General features: G+C 46.8%; 4 protein-coding genes across 6 annotated transcripts; 3 read left to right on the forward strand and 1 right to left on the reverse strand.

Annotated features, from left to right (window-relative positions):
• The first annotated feature begins 2786 nt into the window (after nucleotides 1-2786).
• LOC136547977 (BTB/POZ and MATH domain-containing protein 6-like) lies at nucleotides 2787-3428 on the forward strand. The gene has a single exon (XM_066539650.1). It carries the CDS (start codon nucleotides 2787-2789, stop codon nucleotides 3426-3428), a length of 642 nt encoding a protein of 213 aa, XP_066395747.1.
• Nucleotides 3429-5492: 2064 nt separating this feature from the next.
• On the forward strand, nucleotides 5493-9308 carry LOC136550855 (transcription termination factor MTERF2, chloroplastic-like). The gene is made up of 6 exons (XM_066542442.1): nucleotides 5493-6058; nucleotides 6224-6629; nucleotides 7068-7283; nucleotides 7495-7602; nucleotides 8513-8787; nucleotides 8879-9308. The coding sequence occupies exons 1-6, from the start codon at nucleotides 5493-5495 to the stop codon at nucleotides 9141-9143; spliced, it is 1836 nt and encodes a 611-aa protein (XP_066398539.1). The 3' UTR covers nucleotides 9144-9308.
• A 2956-nt stretch (nucleotides 9309-12264) lies between these two features.
• On the reverse strand, nucleotides 12265-12735 carry LOC136550856 (protein PELPK1-like). Its single transcript, XM_066542443.1, has one exon. The coding sequence runs from the start codon at nucleotides 12733-12735 to the stop codon at nucleotides 12265-12267; it is 471 nt and encodes a 156-aa protein (XP_066398540.1).
• Nucleotides 12736-18771: 6036 nt separating this feature from the next.
• Nucleotides 18772-21356, forward strand: LOC136550857 (uncharacterized). 3 transcript variants are annotated; one of them, XR_010782377.1, is made up of 8 exons: nucleotides 18772-18967; nucleotides 19058-19304; nucleotides 19424-19576; nucleotides 19668-19773; nucleotides 19850-19964; nucleotides 20378-20458; nucleotides 20604-20657; nucleotides 20775-21356. XR_010782377.1 is itself a non-coding variant. In XM_066542444.1 (7 exons), the coding sequence occupies exons 2-6, from the start codon at nucleotides 19190-19192 to the stop codon at nucleotides 20625-20627; spliced, it is 513 nt and encodes a 170-aa protein (XP_066398541.1). In that variant the 5' UTR covers nucleotides 18772-18967; nucleotides 19058-19189; the 3' UTR covers nucleotides 20628-20657; nucleotides 20775-21356. The 3 variants fall into 3 exon arrangements, 2 of the variants coding, with proteins under 2 accessions (XP_066398541.1, XP_066398542.1); XM_066542444.1 differs by lacking the exon at nucleotides 20378-20458; XM_066542445.1 differs by lacking the exon at nucleotides 20378-20458 and having other exon boundaries at nucleotides 20604-20653.
• The last annotated feature ends 13 nt before the right edge of the window (nucleotides 21357-21369 follow it).

Consider the following 21369-nt stretch of genomic DNA (forward strand, 5'->3'; position numbering starts at 1 on the left):
CCAAAAAAGCAAAATGGTTGAAATCACGCCTGAGCATACCGGCTAAGAGCAAAAGAGCTAAAAAATGCTTGAGCCCGCCGATGAGGGTAGCTAATAAGCTAACACCCGATCCAAAAAGCAAAATAGCTGAAATCATGCCTGAGCATACCGGCTGAGAGCAAAAGAGCTGAAAAGATGTTTGAGCCTGCCGATGAGGGTAGCTAATAAGCTAACACCCGAACTAATCCTAAGATGTTTCTACAACCAGACGAAAGCCAGCCAAGCACTCGACAAATCAAAAAAGTTTGTCAAGACAACGATCTACAAAAACCAAGTTGTTTACACAGCGTAGATGAAAGCCAGATAAGCACTCGACAAATCAAGAAAATTTGTCAAGACAACAATCTACAAAAATCGAGTTGTTTACACGGCGCAGATGAAAGCCAGATAAGCACTCGACAAATCAAGAAAGTTTGTCAAGACAACGATCTACAAATACCGAGTTGTTTACACAGCGCAGACAAAAGCACGACAAGCACTTGACAAAATCAAAGACATCCAGACAAGGAAGATATCAACGAAAAATAAAGGATCTTCATTAAAAAAGAAGTATAATATCCTTATTACAGAGGCCGGAGTACTAAAGTCAAAATACCTCAAGCATCGTCTTCAGGAGAAGAAATATCAATATCAAGATTATCTACAATCCTCCTAGCCAAATCTTCGACCTCAGGCTCCATCTTTTCAACGGTATCCAGATATTCTTGACTCTCGGCTTCCTCCGCAAATCTTGGACAAAGGGACCTCCGGAGCAAGAACCCAGACCTGGGCAAGAACATTTCTGGTACATTCAAGATATACAAGAACGACAAAATACGCCCGGGGGCTGCTCTACTTCAGAAACTATCATATTCATGACTACGGAGATTTCAGACCACGCAACAAAATGCTCGATGAATCAAAACAGCACACCAGGAGGGTTTTTATAGACCAAAGAAACGGTGCACATGGATCGGGAGCACCAACGGAACAAACCTAACAAAGGACACAGTGAAAAGACAGAATTCAATGAAAGAGGACTCAGGCGTGAAGGAACAATACTCAAGAACAACCATATTCGGAAGAATATACCAACACTGTACAACTCGCGAACAAACAACGTTTACACTCAACCACCACCATACAACTACATCTGACAACAGCAGACTACCAGAGAATATGCCAAGACCCTGTATCCGAGTTCTTTCTGAATAAAAAAACCCGGATATATGCTCGGGGGCTGCAACAGGAGAGATTTTTAGTTCTTTGAACAACTCAGATTTAAGACCCTCCAATTCTTTATTTCAAATAGCAAGAGGCTCGAGGGCTACACTCAGTGAGTGCACTTTTTTCTTCGAAAAAGCGCATGTCACCAAGAAGACCTCTTCAAGACAGACCACTTCAAGGCCTCACGACAAAAAGAACCCGGACCAAGCTATATCCGAGTTATTTTTGATAAAGAACCCGAATATATGCTCGGAAGCCCTTCGATGAAGAATCAGAACAATTTCAAGACAAGACCCTCCAGCTCCTTGTTCCAAATAGCAAGAGGCTCGGGGGGCCACACCCAGATGGGAGTACTTTTTTCTTCAAAAAGCACACCCCACTCGAAGATCCCAAGAAGCGCTACATGGTTTCACTCAAGAAAGCACCCGGGCGACGCTTGTTCCTGCTCGGCAAGACCTGGAGGAACAAGACAAGGCTTCCGGAGTTCAACCATGAAGTGCTCGGGGGCTTGTCGATGCGGGACCCACGGGATACACCGCAAGGAAGAGAGGAGATCTAGTTTGATTAGGATTCCTCCTATGTAATCCTAGTAGTAATACCACCCTGTAATCCTACTAGAACTCTACATTATAAACTGACTAGGACTCTGGCCTCCTGACTATATAAAGGAGGGCAGGGCTCCTTAGAACAGAGAAAACAGAACGCAACACAACACTTTACAATCAATTCAACACAAAGGCTAACGCCGACTGGACGTAGGGCTATTACTCGATCACGGTCGAGGGCCCGAACTAGGATAAATCGACTGTCTCTTGCATTTACCATCGAGTTCTGCATACGCTGAAGCCCGAACATACTGCCCTGGGCACCCCCGTGGCAGGCTATCGGTGGTGAAACATCGATAGGAGAGGCTGAAGAGACCTTATTCCAGAGTATCATCGTCGCCACCACCTTGTCGATGACACCAAAAACCAAATCATGGATCAACAAAGATCCAGAAACCTAATTAAAACTATGAAGGAAAAGGAGATCGGGTCCGCGCTCCTCTACCCACAACCATGATGCCGAGAGGAGGGGACGTTTCCAGGATGGCGGCGGCGGCGGCGGCGGTTGGTATGCCCTTTCAAGTTGAGATTGTGACAAATTATAATCAAATTGACACAAAGACATTTTTTTTCTACAGACAGACAATTACAAAATAATGATCTGAATTGACACAAAAATGTGCAAATCTTGAAGTAAGATCAAAGGATCACGTCATCGCCAGAACCTAAGATATGCTTATACTTTTAAGAAAAGTGTAGAAGAATTGCGTGTTAAGATTGTTAATTAGAGCAACCAGAAAAATCCTGGAAGTATATTTTTGGCATGTGTACTACTCATATTTGCTTGCGGCGCCTATATATATAAAATAAAATCACAGCCATATTCAACAGGCCAATATATACCTAAGAGAGAAGAGAAGAGAAAAAATACATCCATCCTATTTCATCCCTGATTAGCTAGCTCAGATCGATCCATCAGCCGGCCGGCGCACACCCATGCCGTCAACGGCGCCAGAGGTGTCCGTGTCCACGATCGCCGCCACGGCGACCTGCACGGGACACCACATGCTCAAGATCGAGGGCTTCAAGCACCTCAGGGGCATGCACCGCAACGGCAGCTACTTCGAGTCCTGCCGGTTCGAGGCGGTCGGCCACACATGGAAGCTCCGTTGCTATCCCGATGGGTACGACAAGGAGGCCGCTGGCTACATCTCCCTCTTCCTCGTGCGTGACGAGGTGGAGGAGGAGGAGGAGAGCGTCAGCGGCGGTGTCCACGCCAAGTACAAGTTGGCCTTGGTATACCCCCGCTCCAGGTTGCTGCCGTGGCCACCGTACGACAGCGGCAGCCGCGTCCACACCTTTCGCCACGGCTGGGGCTTCCCGCAGTTCATCAGCGTGAAGTGGCTGGAGCGTTCGGGGTTCCTTAAGGACGACTGCCTCGCCGTCCGGTGCGACATCACCGCCGTCGAGAAGTCGGCAGTGAAGGATGAGCTCGTGAAGGCGGCGGACATGGAGAGGCTGGGGATGCTCTGCAAGTGCAAGGACGGCCTCTGCAAGCGCCACCACCGGAGGCCTGCCGAGACCGGCAAGAAGCTCAGGAAGGCGTTCGTTAGGTTCTTCAGGTCCATCGGAGGATAACTATGCATGCATTTGCTCTTCGTATTTGGTTATTTTCTATATAATTCGTATTCCTCCAAACCCAAATAAATAAAAGTAGTTGTGCCAGCGCTTATCGTACAATTCTTGTCGTCGTTTCATCTATATATTGTGTTTGCATTGTGTAACTGGTATAGCTCAAGAGTTCAGTGCGCGGATTAGTATGGTATTCATAGTATTAATTTAATATAGTTCTGTGGTTTGATCGTATTCCAATAATGTGAGAACTTTACATTGTGTTTCATGTCACTGCTAGAGCTGAGTGTTCTGCACCTTGACAGTAGTACTAATTGTGAGTAAATATGGTTTTTCGACTATAGGCCAACTATTGTGTTGTATAAGCTTCAGCTCTTTTTCTTCTTTGAAAAGGAAAATCGTGATTGAGATATAACGTGTACCTTTTACAACAAGAAACACAAGCATCAAAATTGTCACACATGATCGATGACGATTTTTATACTTTGTGAATTGACAAGGTTTTTTTTGTCATAAATGGTCAAGCTTATTGTGTTGTTGACTTGCTTTGTAAGCAACAATCTTTTTCCTTCCTCGATAAAAATTTTCATGAGATCATACATGTTTTACAACAAGCATCAAAGTGGGTGTAATCACAAGCCAAAAACTTGAAATCAATCAATTTTTGCTTCCTCGTCTGTCAAAGCTCTACAATCTACATAAAACAGGAAACACATATTGGTAATAATTAACATCATGTCAAACATGTCGCTGAATGGAGATATCATAGTATATATATGGGATTTTAAATTTCTCTTACCGCAGCCTCCCGGTGGCCCGATGTCCCGACCTTTGTAGCTCAGCTCTAACTTCCACTCTCCTAGAGACCATGAGCGAGAAGGTTGCATGTCGTTACAAGCACTATATATTTCATGGGGGCTCAGAAGTCACATAAACACACCGAAAGCCGACCATAGTTGCTAGCTGCAGTGCCACCTAGGATTAAATCGATTTCGAGATTGAGAATTAGGGGATAAGGTGAAACATGAGAGAGTATAGAGAGAGAGCAAGAAATGACTGAATGAAGGTGAGACTGACTGACTGAGCATTCACCATTTGGCAATGCATCAGGGTGAAGGGAGCCCACGTGGACTGAATTGAGTTGTTGGTTCAACGTTGCTAGCCATTAGCTTGTTGGACTAATAAAGAAGAAAAAATAATTCCCAATCACGTGTGTGTGTGTGTATTTAATTTTTTTTCTTCACAAATTTCGTGTATTTCTAGAAATACCCACAAATCATGCTGGTTTCACTCCTAAGAGCAAGTATAGTAACGTTTTTAGCCGGCAAAGAGCAGTCCACGTCAACAGTAAAAATGCCACCGTAGGAGAGAGATTGTGGAGCGGGCGCTTCCCTTCTCGCCGGCTGAAGCACAAACCACGAGAAAAAAGTTCATCTCCCAGCCCACATACGAGCAAGAGGCCGACGCTATACATCTGAACATCTAATACTACAACCAACTCTATAGCCAACTCTATAGCCTGCCCACTATACAAGTCTTTGTTGGTGCAGGCTTTAAGTAGCCTTCCTCTAAGTGATGATGAATTGATGATAGATTGTTGGATGCATCTATTGTTGCACCAAATTTACTTTGGGGAAATGTGGAGCACCCATAGTTGTTTGATTTTCTAGTCTGAGTTTTATTTTTCTAAAACTCTGGAAGGACACTTGTTTTGGTTCTCTCTTAATAATGCCATCTTGTTATTCGAAGAAAACCTGTTGGTTGTCATTGTGTCCTTGCTTGAGATGGGTGATTGGATTTACCCATGATCATGAAGTGGATTAGACACTTGCCACTAAACCTCTTACATAACACATAATTATCAAGATCATCAAAATCCAGAGACTGTTTGAAGTGGTCACGTTTTTCAGACGCCCAAAGGACAAAGCCAAAAAGAGGAGTTTTCACTTTTCAGTCAATTATTCATTTAAAAAAAACTTTTCAGTCAATTAAAAAACGAAAAAAAAAATAAAGATAGGATGGATAGGACTTTGGAGGTACGCTCCACCTCAGTCACACACTCCCACTCCAATGGCCGCCGCTCTCCCGCACTCCCACCCCCGCCTCCGCTTCCTGCTCCACACTCCCAGTCCCACCTCCCGCCGCCGCCCCCGGCCCCGCCTTCGCCTCCCCTCTTCCGTCGCCGTCTCCCGCCTCCAGAACCCCACCACCGCGACCCACCCGGTCCTCCCGCCCCCGGCTCCGCCCCCCTCCGCCTCGCTCCTCGCCGCCGAGGGCGCCTCCCTCGCGCCGCGCCGCGAGCCCCGCTTCCCGGGCTCGCTCTCCTCCCCAACAAGCCCCGCTGGCTCCGCCTCCGCATCCGCCGGCCTATCCGAGGCGGAGGATGCCGTCCTGCGCCGCGCCCTTCAGGTGCGCCGCGCCGTCGCCGCCGAGGCGCTCGTGGCCGCGCTCGGCGGCGGGAAGGTCGGCGGCCTGACCTACATCAAGAACCTCACGGCGCGGATGGGCCCGTTCGTGGACCGCGTCGTCGTCGAGGCCGCCGCGATGCGGCGGGACCGCCCTGACCTCGCCCACATGTCCTTCAACGCCCGGGCAAAGGCGTACATCCAGGAGTCCGGCCTCATCGAGCTTGTCAAGTAAAGATCTCAGCTTGCCTTATTTCATCTATTTCTTCGAATTATTCAACTACCAGAAGCATTGCAATTTGCAAATCATAAAAATGCAGTTTGTGTGGTTTACGCGTGTACTGTAGTTCCCTAAGACCCCAATTAGAACTGAGATTGTTACATTGCATACTTCAGGTGGTTCAAGCACAACTCGATGACATATCCCCAAATCGCAAAAGTCGTTTGTGCATGTTCTGGCGATTTGGGGAAAGTTAGGAGGATGATAAAGTGGCTTAGGTCAATTTATGTAAAAGGAGATTTTTTGGGGCGTGTCCTTGCAAACGGTGGAAGCTTCTTGAACCGGAGCTTTGAAGAACTGGAAGAGATTATTGGCTATTTGGAAAGCCTTGGTGTCAGGAGAGACTGGATTGGGTATGTCGTCAGCAGATGTCCACAGCTGCTGAGCTTGTCAATGGATGAGTTGGGGACACGGGTCAGGTTTTATATGGATTTGGGAATGGACGAGAAGGACTTTGGCACAATGGTATATGATTATCCAAGAGTTCTTGGATTTTTAAGCCTGGAAGAGATGAACAGTAAGGTGTTTGCTTGCATTTAGTTCAGTTCTGTCATATTTTTGCTGCACGTTGCATATTTGTAGATGCACCTTTCGTTTTCTGCATTTTATTTACTGCCGCTTGCTATGGGCAAGCAAGAATCTATTTGATACTCAGAATGGTTTAAGATTCAGTCGTATCTGTTCAATAAAAAATAGAGGGTTCAACAAAAATGATGTCACCATCTACTTCCTCCCTTTTAATATAGTGTTGATATGCTGATTGGCGTGGATCTCAAGTTTAGGGTGCCATATCATTTTACCCATCTAATGGAACTGATGAGGAACTTGTCAGAATTACGTTCCTTGTTCTTCTTGAAGAATTCTAATAAAGTTACTGATATACTTCTAGTATTGTTTTCAGTTCTTAAGTCTGGACATCTATTTTTCTAGTTGTTAATGAAATAGCATTCTTGGTGACAGGTTCAATATCTGAAAGAGTTTGGTTTAAGTGCTCAAGAACTTGGGAAGTTACTGGCTTTCAAGCCACAGCTCATGGCCTGTAGCATTGAAGAAAGGTGGAAGCCTCTTGTGAAATACCTGTATCACCTTAACATTTCAAGGGATGGCATGAAAAGAATGTTGATGGTCCAACCAACAATATTCTGTCTTGATTTGGAGACAGTGATTGTACCAAAGGTAATCTCTTAATTGCTTTGACACTCTTCACACACTTCAATTTGTGTTATTCACAGAACGATGTTATGATTTTGTTAAGCTGCTCTTTAAAATATCATGATTTGTTAAACTTGTTAAATTCTCCAATAGGACCAAGTATTTCCTTATTTCTGTTCTACTGGGATTTTGCTCTGATGTACTGAAGTCTGCTATACAAACATATACATTTTAGGTACAATTTCTAATGGATATTGGTGTGAGGAGTGATGCAATCGGCAATGTGCTTGTGAAGTTCCCTCCTGTATTAACATATAGCCTGTACAAGAAAATACGCCCCGTGGTTTGTTCTCATATCTCATTATTATTCTTTCAGTTTCAGTAAATATTGTCACATTTTGTTCGGAGTTTATTGCATCAGTTTTTTATACTACCAGTTTTGATAGGAAGTTAGTGTACATAATGTAGGGACTTCTGTAATTTGGCTGCTGGGACAGTATAGGTAGCACCATAGTAAGTAGTCTTCGAAAGCCACATTCTATCAAAGGCACTAAACTTCATATAACTGGAGCTTTGTATAACCAAACCTTTGACCACACAGCGTGTTGGTACTTACATAATTCTTGATATTGGTTTACCATGATGAGCTAACACACAGCAGTTACTTTGTGCATCATTTTGTCAGTGAAGCTGTTAGGTATAAAATGTTTGAACCTAATATGCATCTTGCATCAATGATGCATTAACTTGAATTAAACATCAACAACTGTCCTAGTGCCTTGTTTAGAAGTGCTGGTGTTGTGGTGTATAACAAGGGACATAATTCTATCCAAGTGGACCTGATACGAACCTTGCAGCAATGATGTGCACTACTTGAAATTGAACAACCAAAGTTAGCAACAGTGAAGTAGAATTAGATAACTGTCCTAGTGTTTTGTTTGGATATGTTAGTGTTGTGGCCGACGACAAGGGATGAAATTCACCGTGGCTCAGTGTTTATTTTCAATTTTTAAAAACTTCTACTTATTCCTTATGAAGGGTGGGCTTGGTGCAAGCGGTAGAGTCTTACCGCCTGTGACCAGAAGGTCCTGGGTTCGAGTCGTGGTCTCCTCGCATTGCACAGGCGAGGGTAAAGCTTGCCACTGACACCCTTCCCCAGACCCCGCATAGAGAGGGAGCTCTCTGCACTGGGTAACTTTTTTTTCTACTTATTCCTTATGCTACTCCATGTCTCACACGTGTGTAAATCATAGGTTATATTCCTGCTGACAAAAGGTGGAGTAAAACAGGATGACATTGGAAAGGTTATTGCGTTGGATCCACAGCTCTTGGGCTGTAGTATCGCACATAAGCTAGAAGTTAGTGTCAAGTACTTCCGGTCACTGGGCATCTACCACTTTGTGCTCGGCCAGATGATTGCTGACTTCCCAACGCTTCTCAGATACAATGTGGATATCCTGAGACCAAAATACCAGTACTTGAGGCGTGTAATGGTGCGGCCACTGAAAGATCTCATTGAGTTTCCACGGTGAGTTTGGAGCTAATGTTTGCTTCTAAAATGACTGGTTGCCTAGTTGATTTTTGTCATTGTTTAATGCCCGCCACTGGATGGTTTCCAGGTTCTTCAGTTACTCCCTGGAGGACAGGATAGAGCCTCGGCACCAAACTTTGGTGGCGAACAGGATCAACATGAAGCTGCGGTACATGCTGAGTGGCTCTGACGAAGAGTTTGCGCAGAGGGTACGAGAGGCTGTCGAGAGGAGAGCGAGATTTGAAGCTAGAAAGGCTTGTCCGGAGACATTTTCAGGTTCTTCAGAGACATCCAGGGAAACAGAAGCTAGTGTAGCAGCAGCATGCCAAGATAGCATGGAGGTGGTGGATTAGATAGATGAACGCTGATAGCTTTGCAAAAACAAGCAAAGCATTGCTTCCTTACCGTGTACATGTTCCGAAGGAAAGAAAAAAGGTGACATATTTTTACTGTGGTTAAGAATGTAAAACTGCTAATGTTGTGATCCATGAAAATTATCAAATATAAAATTGTAGACATACTATCATCAGTCGAAATTAAGATCATACATATATGAATGAATACATACATAAATACATAATTGATCAAATACAGCAACAACAAAATAGCCTTTCAATCCCAAGCAAGTTTGCTTGGGATAAGCTAGTGTTGAAATCCACCAAGAGCCTCAAGTCACAGTTCAGTTCAGGCACTTCAATAGCTGGTTTTAAGTACTCCTATTTAAACATAGATTTCTAGGTATATCCTAAGCTTTTAAATTTTTTTATTGCCTTACCCCATATCAATTTTGGTTTTTCTCTATCTCTCCTCATATTATTAGCTCGGTTTAGGACTCCACAATACACTGAAGCCTCTGAAGGTCTTCTTTGGATATGGCTAAACCATCTCAATCGATATCGGACAAGCTTTTCTTCAATTGGTGCTACCTCTAGGTGATCACGTATATCATCGTTCCGAACTCGGTCTATTTTTGTGTGACCGTAAATCCATCGCAACAAACGCATTTCTGCAACACTCAGTTGTTGAACATGTCGAATCTTTGTAGGTCAACATTCTGCTCCATACAACATAGCCGGTCTAATCGCCGTTCTATAGAACTTGCCTTTTAGCTTTTGTGGTATCCTCTTGTCACAGGGAATACCAGAAGCTTGTCGCCACTTGATCCACCCTGCTTTGATTCTATGGCTAACGTCCACATCAATATCTCCATTACCAAGGCAAAGAGACACAAGCTTAAGGCTGATCCTTGATGAAGTCCAATTTTAATCGGGAAGTAATCTGTGTTACCATCGTTTGTTTGAACACTGGTCACAATATTGTTGTACATGTCCTTGATGAGGGTCACGTACTTTGATGGGACTTTATGTTTGTCCAAAGACCACCACGTAACATTTCTTAATATCTTGTCATAAGCCTTCTTCAAGTCAATGAAAATCAAATGGAGGTCCTTCTTCTGCTCTCTAAACCACTCCATAACCTGTCTTATTAAGAAGATTGCTTCTGTGGTTGACCTTTCGGATATGAAACCAAATTGGTTTGTTGATATCTGCGTCGTTCCTCGCAAGCGTTGCTTGATGACTCTCTCCCATAACTTCATAGTATGACTCATCAATTTAAGTCTCCGATAATTAGTACAACCTTGGATATCTCCCTTGTTCTTGTAGATTGGTACCAATATGCTTCTTCTTCATTCTTCAGACATCTTGTTCGATCGAAAGATATTGTTGAACATCTTGGTTAGCCATACTATAGCTATATCCCTAAGACATCTCCACACCTTGATTGGGATACCTTCAGGGCCCATCGCTTTGCCCCTTTCATCCTTTTCAAGGCTTCTCAGACATCCGATTCTGAAATCCTCCGCACAAAGCGCCTGTTAGTGTCATCAAACGAGTCGTCCAATTGAACGGTGGTGTTCTCGTTCTCACCATTGAACAATTTATCAAAATACTCTTGCCATCTATGTCTGATCTCATCCTTCTTCACCAAGAGCCGCTCCCTCTTATCCTTTATGCACTTGACTTGGTTGAAGTCCCTTGTCTTCCTATCGCGAGCTCTAGCCATCCTATAAATGTCATTTTTTTTCTTTCTTCGTACTCAAACGTCGGTAAATGTCCTCATAGGCCCACCCCTTTGCCTCACTCACCGCTCGTTTTTCTGTCTTCTTTACCACCTTGTACTCTCTCTATGTTGTTTGCACACCTATCATGATACAAGCGCTTATAACACTCCTTTTCCTTAATAGCCTTTTACACATCTTCATTCCACCACCAAGTGTTTTTCGAGTCGCATCCGCTCCCTTTGGTCACTCCAAGCACCTCTGAAGCAACCTTCCGAACGCATGTTGTCATCATCTCCCACATGTTTGCATTATCTTCATCATTCTAAGGGCCCTCTTCAATGATCTTTTCCTTAAAGACCTTTGATGCCTCCCATTGTAATTTCCACCACTTCGTTCTAGCAACCCTAGCTTGTTTGTTCCCATGAGCTTGCACCAGAAAGTGGAAGTCAGCCACCACCAGCTTGTATCGAGCGACCACACATTCTCCTGGTATCACCTTATAGTCCACACATGTTCGTTTATCCCTCCTTGTAAGGACAAAGTCGATTTGACTAGAGTACTGGCCGCTACTAAAGGTCACTAAATGGGACTGTCTTTTATGGAAGAAAGTGTTAGCTATCATCGGATCAAAAGCTATGGCGAAGTTTAAGACTTCCTCTTACTCTTGGTTCCTACTACCATATCCGAAGCCCCTATGAACCGTCTTGAAACCTGCACTTGATGTACCTACATGGCTATTAAGATCACCTCCTATAAAGAGATTCTCACTACTAGGGACAACTCTAACTAAGTGATCTAAGTCTTCCTAGAAAAGCCGCTTAACACTCTTATCATGGCTTACTTGGGGATATACGAACTAATTACGTTTAAGACCATATCACTAATGACAAGTTTAACTAAGATGATCGTATCCCCTTGCCTTCTCACCTCCACCACACCATCCTTGAGGCTCTTATCAATCAAAACTCCTAATCCATTTTTATTTGAAGTTGTCCCTGTATACCAGAACTTGAAGCCGGTATTGTCCACCTCCTTCGCCTTCTGCCCCTTCTATTTAGTCTCTTGGACACATAAGATATTTACACGCCTCCTAACCGTTGTGTCCACTAACTCTCTAAACTTACATGTAAGGGACCATATATTCTAACTACCTAAATGGATCTTAGTTGGCTCGACTAGCTTCCTTACCCTTCGCACCCGTCGAGGTAGGTGTGAAGACCCTGACTCATTTTGCACCACACCCGGGCGCCGATGTGGCGCGCCACTAATTGAGCAAATAAAGTATGGAAAACTTTACACAAAAATATTATGGGGAAAAGGTGTGCACAACGGAACAAAGCACCTGTGTGCTGAGCGGAGCAGAGCAGAGCACACAACTGCAGAAGCAGAGTAGGTGCAAGACAATAGCTCTCTTAGGCCTTTGGAGGTGGCGCGAGGGATGACATTGTTGGCACGCCAGGGATGGAGGAGGGCATCGGCGGCAGCGTGACCGTGGGGATGGAAGGCAGCGACGGCATCGGCGGCAGCGTCAACTTAGGCACTTCAGGTACGACGGCGGCTGGAACAGGTGGCAGCGCGGTGGCGTTCGGCGTGGCAGGCACAGCAGGCACGGTCACAGCGGGGACGGAAGGCACGGCGGGCATTGGTGGCAGCGTCACCGCGGGCACTGCCGTCATCGGTGGCATGGTAACCGCGGGCACGGTGGGGACAGCCGGCACCGTCGGCTTCGGCAGGGCTGGGATGCCCGGTACAGCAGCTGGTGCGGCAGCGGGTGCCGTGGCGTCGGCGAGCAGGCGAGCCGCGTGGCAAGTGCCGCCGCTGCCTAGGACTAGCATGAGCGCCACGACGAGGGCCACTGCAGGGAGGCTCGAGGTGGATGCCATTGGTGAACCTTTGCTCAAGTGTCAAGAGCTACTGGCGCGCAGCAGTTTCCAGGTGCAGTTCCGGTTGTCTTGTGAATTGCGATGCAAGAAGAGACGAGAGATGGTCAGCGATTTATAGCCTGTTGGAGGCCCTGAAAAAAAAAAACTTGAGTAGTTCGTCTTCGGACAATGGTCATGGACGTGCCATCACCTGACATTGGTTGTTGCCCTTCCGAGCCATCTCAAGATGCTTGTTTCGTTTGGTCAGACGACGAGCTGTCGAGGTGGATGACGTTGCGTGTGTTGCTTGGTGGTGTAGTGCGAGGCAGCAGCATGGATGATCATCTCGGCCCAGAAATCTTGCAGCACCTCCCAGCGATCCCCATCTGGCATCCTCTCTAGCTGCTTACCGAGCTTCACGCCTTTTTGGAATATCTTCCTAGGGTCATGTTCTTCCTCTTGTGTCATTTTATTGTAAATGTCATAAAGTCTGTAGTAGGACCCAAAAAACTTCTTACATCCTTCCATCACCTCCTCTACCAACTCCGCTATGTCCGCCTCGTGGTATGGAAGCAGTTCTGGGATAGATCCAATCAAGTACGCGCAGTATCTTGACAAATGAACTGCAACGCCTCGATGACCATCTCGAGCAGTCCTGTTTCTTCTGGGGTCAGGACAAAGCAGTTGTAGCACATATCCAAACAAGTGTGCACCTCGGTGACTACTACTTCGGGTAGTCCCATTGTTGCTAGGATCATCAGAAATATCACAGTATTCAGTTGCAATGTGCCAGATTAACATGACTTCCAGATGAGAGAGATCCTTGAGTGCCCAAGAATACTCATTAGACATTTGGTGGTGCAGCCTCACTGATGTTTCTCCATTAGTAGTTAGATTGGTTCCATAAGTTGATATGAGCAATCTAGCAATAGCGCTCTTCACTACTGCATCAGAAACCTCTACTGAGCCTGGCTGTCTCCGTCCGGAAATAAATGGGTGCTCGTCAATCTTCTTTCTCAACTTCCCAGAAATCGTAACCCTTCTAAGAAAACTAATGATTTTTCCAAAAATAAATGCATTGGGTTCAAACCAATGTTTCTTGACATGCATGAAGGCTAGGGATACCTGGGCCCAATTTGAAGCTAGATAAAACACTGCCTGAACTAGTAGAGCAATGATGTAATCGGCTTCTGAAAGGTGTACTTCTATCATAGGATGTTGTGGATAAGAACGAGTGATTTTTTGATGGATAACACTCCGACAATTAAAATTAGGACGATCTTGAGAAAAATCACTGATTGAAAGAATGGCACCCTCCAAATTGTTCATCCACACAAAGGTACCTGGATACTTCGTGAAGAAGAAATCGTAGCAAAAACCTAACTCTGCCTCAATAATTCTGAAAGTTCTTCTGATGGCAACAACTTTTTGAAGAAAAAGTTGTGGGCTTCAAGGCGGCTGGCGTCGGGGTAGAATATCCCGAAATAGCGCTGTCCCACGAGCCGCCAGAAGAACGTAAAGGATAGGCACAGGTCTTTTAGTGCTTTGCCATCAGCTGAGTTGGCACAAGAACCCCAAATCTGGTCAATGGTAATGAATCGATGCTGACGAATACATACTGCATACTCGTAGCCCTTCATGCTCCGAGGGTCAGAGTCACTCGTACGATCATTTGCAGTTTCCTCCGTCCTCTCTGCATCTTGTGTGCGACAGCTCTTCTTCATCATGTCGTAAAGACGATTTCCCTCCTGCTGGTATCCCAAAGATGCTAATAAAATGGATTCACAGCCCTTTGTCAATAAAACGACAAAAACAAGAGCCATGACACAATGTGAACTTGCTCTGGCATTCTTCGTACTCAGCTTTAGGTGCAAGACCGTATTCCAGTTATCAGTATTTGTATTCAATAGCAGGAGGAACATAATTACGTAAAACATATCCCGAAAAATCTCACCAAAAACCTGCATGACGTGCCCGTCCTACCGCCTGTCCTCTTCCTCCTCCTCCTCCTCGTCGTCCTGGGACTGCACCCGGTGCCTCAAGGCGGCGGGTTCGAGCGAGTGCGGCTTCTGTGCGTCGTGCGCCGGCAAGTGCCTGGTCACCTGGTGTCCAAAACACGGTGCGCGACGCGTGCCACGGCGAGGGCCAGCTGTGGTACACCCGCGGATGCCCGAGCCGGTACGGCTGGCTGGCGCTGCTGGGCTAGGCCTGGCGCTCTACATCGTCTTCTTCTCCCTCCCCCCCCCCCCCCCCCCCCCCCCCCCCCCCCGGCATGGGATGGGCACCGTGCTGTGGATCGTCAACTCGGAGATCTACCCGCTGCGGTACCGCGGCGCAGCGGCCACCGCAAACTGGGTGTCCAACCTGGCCGTGGCGCAGGCTAGTCGTTCCGGCCTGTCGCTGACGGAGGCCATCGGGACGTTGTGGACGTTCCTCATCTTTGTGGGACTGTCCATGGCCGCGCTCGCCTTCGTGCTCGTCTACGTGCCGGAGACCAAGGGTCTCCCCATGGAGGAGGTGGAGAAGATGCTCGAGGGTCGGGAGCTCAGGCAGGCTCAGGTTCTGGCCCCACAACGCCATGGCGGTGGCCACAACTACAATAAGCATTTGTAGGGGCGGCTGGCGATGGTTTGTAGAGGCGGCTCGGCTAGCCGCCCCTACCATACCGTCTCTATAAATCATGCAATGGCTCTAACAAAAAAAGAGTAATTAATCCATGTCAAGCACTCACCAGCATAATACTCTAGTCCCTGAAGAGTCAAATGCACCAAATCCCTTACTCCAGTCCCTAGTCCCTAACCCCAGTCCCACCAATCCCTTAATCCACTGAAGAGAGTAGATCTGAGAGGGTAAAAGAGAGAGCACACCTCCCGATGGCAACAGCATGACTGCACAAGTGCCTGAGAGACCCTATGGCGGCGGCGGCACAGGCGTCCAGAAGCCCTTGGGGGTAGGGGCGGCGACGTCAGGGAGGACCATGGGGGCAGTGGCGCGGGTGTCGAGGAGGTCCATGGGGACGTGGACGTCGGGGAGGCACTGGATCCACCGCGCCGCCGCCGCTAACGCAGAAGTCCTCCTCCTTGGGGTCCATGGCAGTGTAGAGCGGTAGCATCTAGATCTGAGAGAGAGGAAATGAGAGGGGGGTGGAGGTAGAGCAGGAGAGGATGGGCCGGTGGCCGCGCCGACGGAGGAGAAGCCGGTGGCTGCGGTGCTATGGAGAGAGGGAGGGAGGGAGAGAGAGGCTAGGGTTTCGTGGAGCACAGAAGCAAACACTGACCGGCGCGAGGAGGCAACAAGGGGTGGGAGGCACACCGGCGGCCACCGGCGAGGCCCGCTCGCGCGGCGCCATGGACGAAGACGGGCACCGTCGGGTCCCATGGCCGACGCCGCACCGTAGCCCGGGGGCGCCGTCGGTCGCCGCCAGCACCTCGCGGCGTGAGCCAGCGGCGAGGGACCGGCCGGCACAGAATGACGCGATGGGGGGGGAGGAGGAGGTGGAGAAAGGCAGCTGCAGCCGCCGCGCCCGCTCGTGCCAGGCGCCGCCGCCGCCCTGTCCGCATCGAGGGAGAGAGGGAGCGAAGAGGAGAGAGACTGAGAGAGGAGGGGGGAGAATTTTCCTGAAGGTGGCAGCTATATATACAACGGGCATTTGTAGGGGCGGCTGCTGTGCTGGAGCCCGAGCACGTCACTGTAAGGGCGGCTCCAATGCCAGCCGCCCCTAAAGAAAAAAAAAGCTCCGTTGCTATAAACTGTTTTTCACGTAATGGGCGACGCTGACACCGACGGCAAGGAGAGTGGAAGAACGCTGGCATCTGAGGCTGTTTGCTGGAGAGCAGGCAGTACTATTTGTGGCAGTAGACGCCGTCTGAGTGGTCTGACACGACACCTGCGTGAATTTCTGCGCTAGGTTCATCCATTTTCTGGTCTTGGACAGTGTAAAATTTCTCCTCCTGGCTTGTACTATGTCAATCTCTTGTGTTGCACCGTCTAGCTGTGTCCCTTCTCGTCAAACCTCCTACACGTACGTGACAACTTGTAACGAAGATGAGCAGGGCCATTTCAACAACGACATCATTTGAAGCTTTGAACTCTAGTAGGTACTATAGGTAGTGGCGTCGAATTCCTTTCTCCTTTTTGTGTTTCTGGAGCCTGTTTCTTGTATATTGTAACTCAAACTCTGAATTCTACTTAATGAGAAGGAGGAACACCTACGGAAGCTTGCTCTAAAAAATATGGGATCCCACGATCAAACACCAGAATTTCTTAATTGTTGGATTTGCATCTAGCGGCTCACACTTCTTCTTATCCCACTTCTGACTCTCGGCTATAAGAACCCATTTCTCATAGGTCCGCTTTATTGGTGGAGTAGTACTTTTTTACTTCAATTCTACTAGTGAAGCAAAACCATTTTGGTAAAATGTTTGGCAAAACAACTCCCCGTGGTAACTAAAAAGAATGAAACAACCATAATTTCCTTCTCTATTTTTTTTAGTTTTTCCTCTTTTCCTATTTTCAGGGACATTGCTCATGGAATTGTTGCAAAATTATCGGATTGGTAAAAAAAAAAAGCTCCAAACAACTTCTGAAACTGCTAGAGACAAAACCTAAGTACTCTATATTTTCGAATCATATATAGGGTTTGCTCACAAAGTATATTAAAAGTGTATTAGTTTCTTGTGATGTAACGTGTTCACTAGATTCGATTATTCGTCTTAGTAACTCGTATTTTCAATTTTGTGAGACGGATATTGAATTGAAGAAAAGAAAAGTAAAAACAAGCACAAGGCAGCTTTCTAAAACGACGCTCCTAGCGCCCGGACGTCCAATGTGCGAGATGCGTCCAGACGTAGTTCTCCATCGTAAAACCGCCCGCCCCCGCGTATTGGAAATTGAACAGAATCCCGTCCCCACGCGTATCGGAATAGAACGGAAAAGAAATCGCGTCCACCGCATCTCTGTCCTCCGCTCCCCCACCGTGCCCTTGTCCCCCATTCCCCCAACGCACCCCGTTCCCCCACCACACTCCCTGTCCCAAGAGCACGAAAACACTTCAAGTGCAACATTGTAAACATATGGAGAAACTATATAGTGCAACATCGGAATATAAATACTGCAACATCGTAAAATTATATAGTGCAACATCGAAAAACATATAATTCAACATCGAAAAAATATGTGCTGCAACATCGAAAAATTATGTACTGCAACATCAAAAATAATGTGCTGCAATATCGCAAAAATATGTAGTGCAACATCGAAAAAACATGTACTGCAACATCGAAAAAATATGTACTGCAACATCGAAAATTATGTGTTGCAACATCAAAAATTCTGTACTGCAATATCTCAAATAGTAGTACTGCAACATCGCAAAAACATATGTTGCAACGACTCAAAAATCACATGCAACATTCGAAAATCATCTGTTGCAACATCAAAAAATACCATTGCAACACGGGAGAAAACAGAAAAAACGTACAAACAACAAAAGGGATGGGTTCGAGGTGCAGGCTGCTCCAGCCCCTGGCCCAATCACATTCGAGTTCGCCGAAGGGAGGAGGGAATAGGACCCAAAGCTCGCCGGAACCCTAGCCACCGCCATATCCCTCAGATCTAGAGGAGGAGGAGGACGGCTCAGATCCAGAGAAGCAGCGACCCCGTCGCCGTCGTCTTCGTCTCCGGTGGGGAGAGCGGGAGACGGGTCGCTAGGGCACAGGGGTAGCAATGGAGATCGCGGGAGGAGGGGTATAGGTAGGGAGAGAGGGAGGGAGCGCCGGCGGGCGGCGCGGGACGGTAGCGAGCGCTGCGGAAGTGAGGGAGAAAAAGATAACGATGACTGCAGGAGATGATGTACGGAATGGGTGGATCGGGTTTGGCGCGGCTTGAGTGTGTCCGTCCCCGTCCGGACGCCCGTTTTATATCATTGTCGTTTCACAAAAGCCCAAATGGCCTCTAAACTGGGCCTTACATGGCCCAACAGACAGCCATGCCCTGGCTTCCTCTATTTCGGTGGCGCCAACCGCCAATCCGCCCAGGCGCGCGCGCAAATTCCATATCCCCCTCGACTCGTTCTCGCGCCAACCAAGCGACGGCTTCTCTTCACCACAGGCAAATGTTCTCCTCTCGCAGTGCTCTCCCGATGTCACTGATCCGCCCATCGAATCAGTGAGCACGCCCTGCGAAGATCTCCCCTCGCAGCGCTCTCCCTCTGGCGACCAGCGACGAGCTCGCCCAGATCGACATCTCCAAGGAGGTACGCCCGTCATTCCGCATCGACCCTCCGCGCCGCGGAACACCTGCCCGCGAGGTGTTCGACGATTTGTCTGACGCACCGGTCCTGCAGGAGAAGGACAAGCTGGTGGCAGAGGTGACGTGCTATGTGCTCTTCAAGACGCAACAGAACTCTGACTGCCCCATCAAGCTTGAGGAGCTCACCGGGATCATCACCAAGAACTACTGCCAGCGAGCCCTGCCCATGCTCGTCATCAACGAGGCCAAGGACAGGCTTGACGCCACCACCGGCTACGAGATGAGGGAACTACAGAGGACCCGCGCGCTCTGGCCGCCTGGCCGGCCATCACAGCCGCAGTGTAAGGCGTCCTTCTTTTTTCTTTCTTCTCAGTTATTTTTTGTTCCTTTCCTCTGTATCTGTCATAACAGTGATCACGGGCTGGCAGTGACTGATGAAATTTTTGGGAAATGTCTTTAGTTAACATGGAGGCCAAGAGCTATGTTCTGGTCAGCATGTTAGATCCTGAGGTGTACGGCAAGTTTGTTGAGGACAAGGGCGCTGCCCATCTGTCTGGCTTTTCATTTGCTGTCATTAGCACTATTCATCTTGCTGGTGGCAAAATGCCTGAAGGTAAAGAAAGGAATCAAAATATCAAATTATGTATTTTGGTCAGGAAAATATCATCCTCTGATGTTCCTAAGTTATTTGGATCACATTTCAGAGGACCTCTGGCATCAGTTGAAACGGCTGGGTTTGAATGAGAATGACGAGACTCACCCTGTTCTTGGTAACAATGAGCAGACGCTCAAACACCTAGTGCAGCAAAGGTTGGTTTGGTGTGTACAGTGGAATATATAGTTTATTGTAAAGAATTTGATTGCTTCATCGGTTCCCTTGATGCAGGTACTTGCTCAAGGAGAAAGTTGCTGGACCAGAAGGCCATTTCATGATGTATGAGCTTGTCGAGAGGGCATTGGATGAATCCATGAGTGGGAAGATTAAAGATCATATTTCACAGGTTTGTAAGCATCACAATGTGGTGATAGCATTACACCTTTCAATCTGTTAAAAGTACTGACTTTTCCACAGTAACAGCAATGGCGATAATGTGTCAGGATAAATAACAGCCATATAAACCATCATGCTTAAATGTGTGATCCCAGTTGATTGTACCATTAACTGTGTATCCTGCATGTTTATTTTTGAACCAACCCAAAGGATTTTATATAGTATCGCTACTCATGATTAAGATTGCTATGCCTTCTGGATTTCTTGCTTTTCTATCATTGGAGAAGTTAGTTTGCATTAATTTGCCTTAGCCATATGTATGTTAAGGAGTTTGCTTGTTTTCTGCTTCTAGTGCCTAGTAGTGCACTTGTATTTATTCCATAATCTTCTTTGAAAGATGAATAAAACTGCAAACAATTGCAGATCAAAAATTTATTTCACTTCTGATAACAATCAGCATAGAAGCAATCAGCAGTAGGGGAACTTGACGTCCTGAATGCATTGGTAAACACTGTGAAATCAGATTCTATTGAGACCATGCTTGTGAAAGAAATATCCCCTTTTTTTTCTTCTTATATTGTGAAATGTGAAATAATATTGTTTGGTGTCTGCTAAAAAACCTCTCTTTTTTCTTCTTATTGTTGAGTAGGTTGTGGGCACAAGCTTGCAGTAGATTGAAGTGGATGGATATGACAATCAGTAGGTATTTCCACTGCATCAAATATATGCTTGTTTCTAGATCAAAAAAATCAATCCGTGTCATTTCCTTGTAGGAACATACTAAGGCACTACTAGTAACATGTTTCTCTTTATCTCTCAGCTTTGTAGGCTATCTGCCTTGCGTTAGGAGAAGCTGACTCTCTCATGCTGGGAAGCTATCATCTTGCATGGATACGAAGCCAGCGCACCGATCCTGCGGGTGGACAACAAGTCCACCATCTCTCTCATCAAGAATCCAGTGCACTACGACCGGACTAAGCATATTGATATCAAGTTTCACTATGTCCGGGAGTGTGCAGATCGAGGCTTGATTGATGTTCAGTTCATCGGAACGGCAGAGCAGCTGGGTGACATCCTCACCAAAGCACTTGGACGCCTCAAGTACGAAGAGCTTCGCAGCAAGATTAGCCTCACCAAGCTTCTGCCTGCCGGCAATAGCGCTTAGGGGATGAATTGTGAAGACAAGCCTGCTGCCGGATTGTAAATAGTAGGATAGTTTCCCGTTTTCTATTTTCAGACGTAGTTCAGTTAGCGCACATGTTCAGCACAGCCGCTCGCCATGCGCGCGCTCATCGCGGCACGTCCCAGCGATTTGGGATGGCACTTTGTGAGAGTGAACGTGCCGCGTTTGTCTCGGACACCATGGCCATGTATTGTTCTTTATATTTCTCAGGTTAAACAAGAAAACGCTGCCA

This window comes from Miscanthus floridulus, chromosome 4 (genome assembly GCF_019320115.1).
Source record: "Miscanthus floridulus cultivar M001 chromosome 4, ASM1932011v1, whole genome shotgun sequence".
In the NCBI taxonomy this organism is placed as follows: Eukaryota; Viridiplantae; Streptophyta; class Magnoliopsida; order Poales; family Poaceae; genus Miscanthus; species Miscanthus floridulus.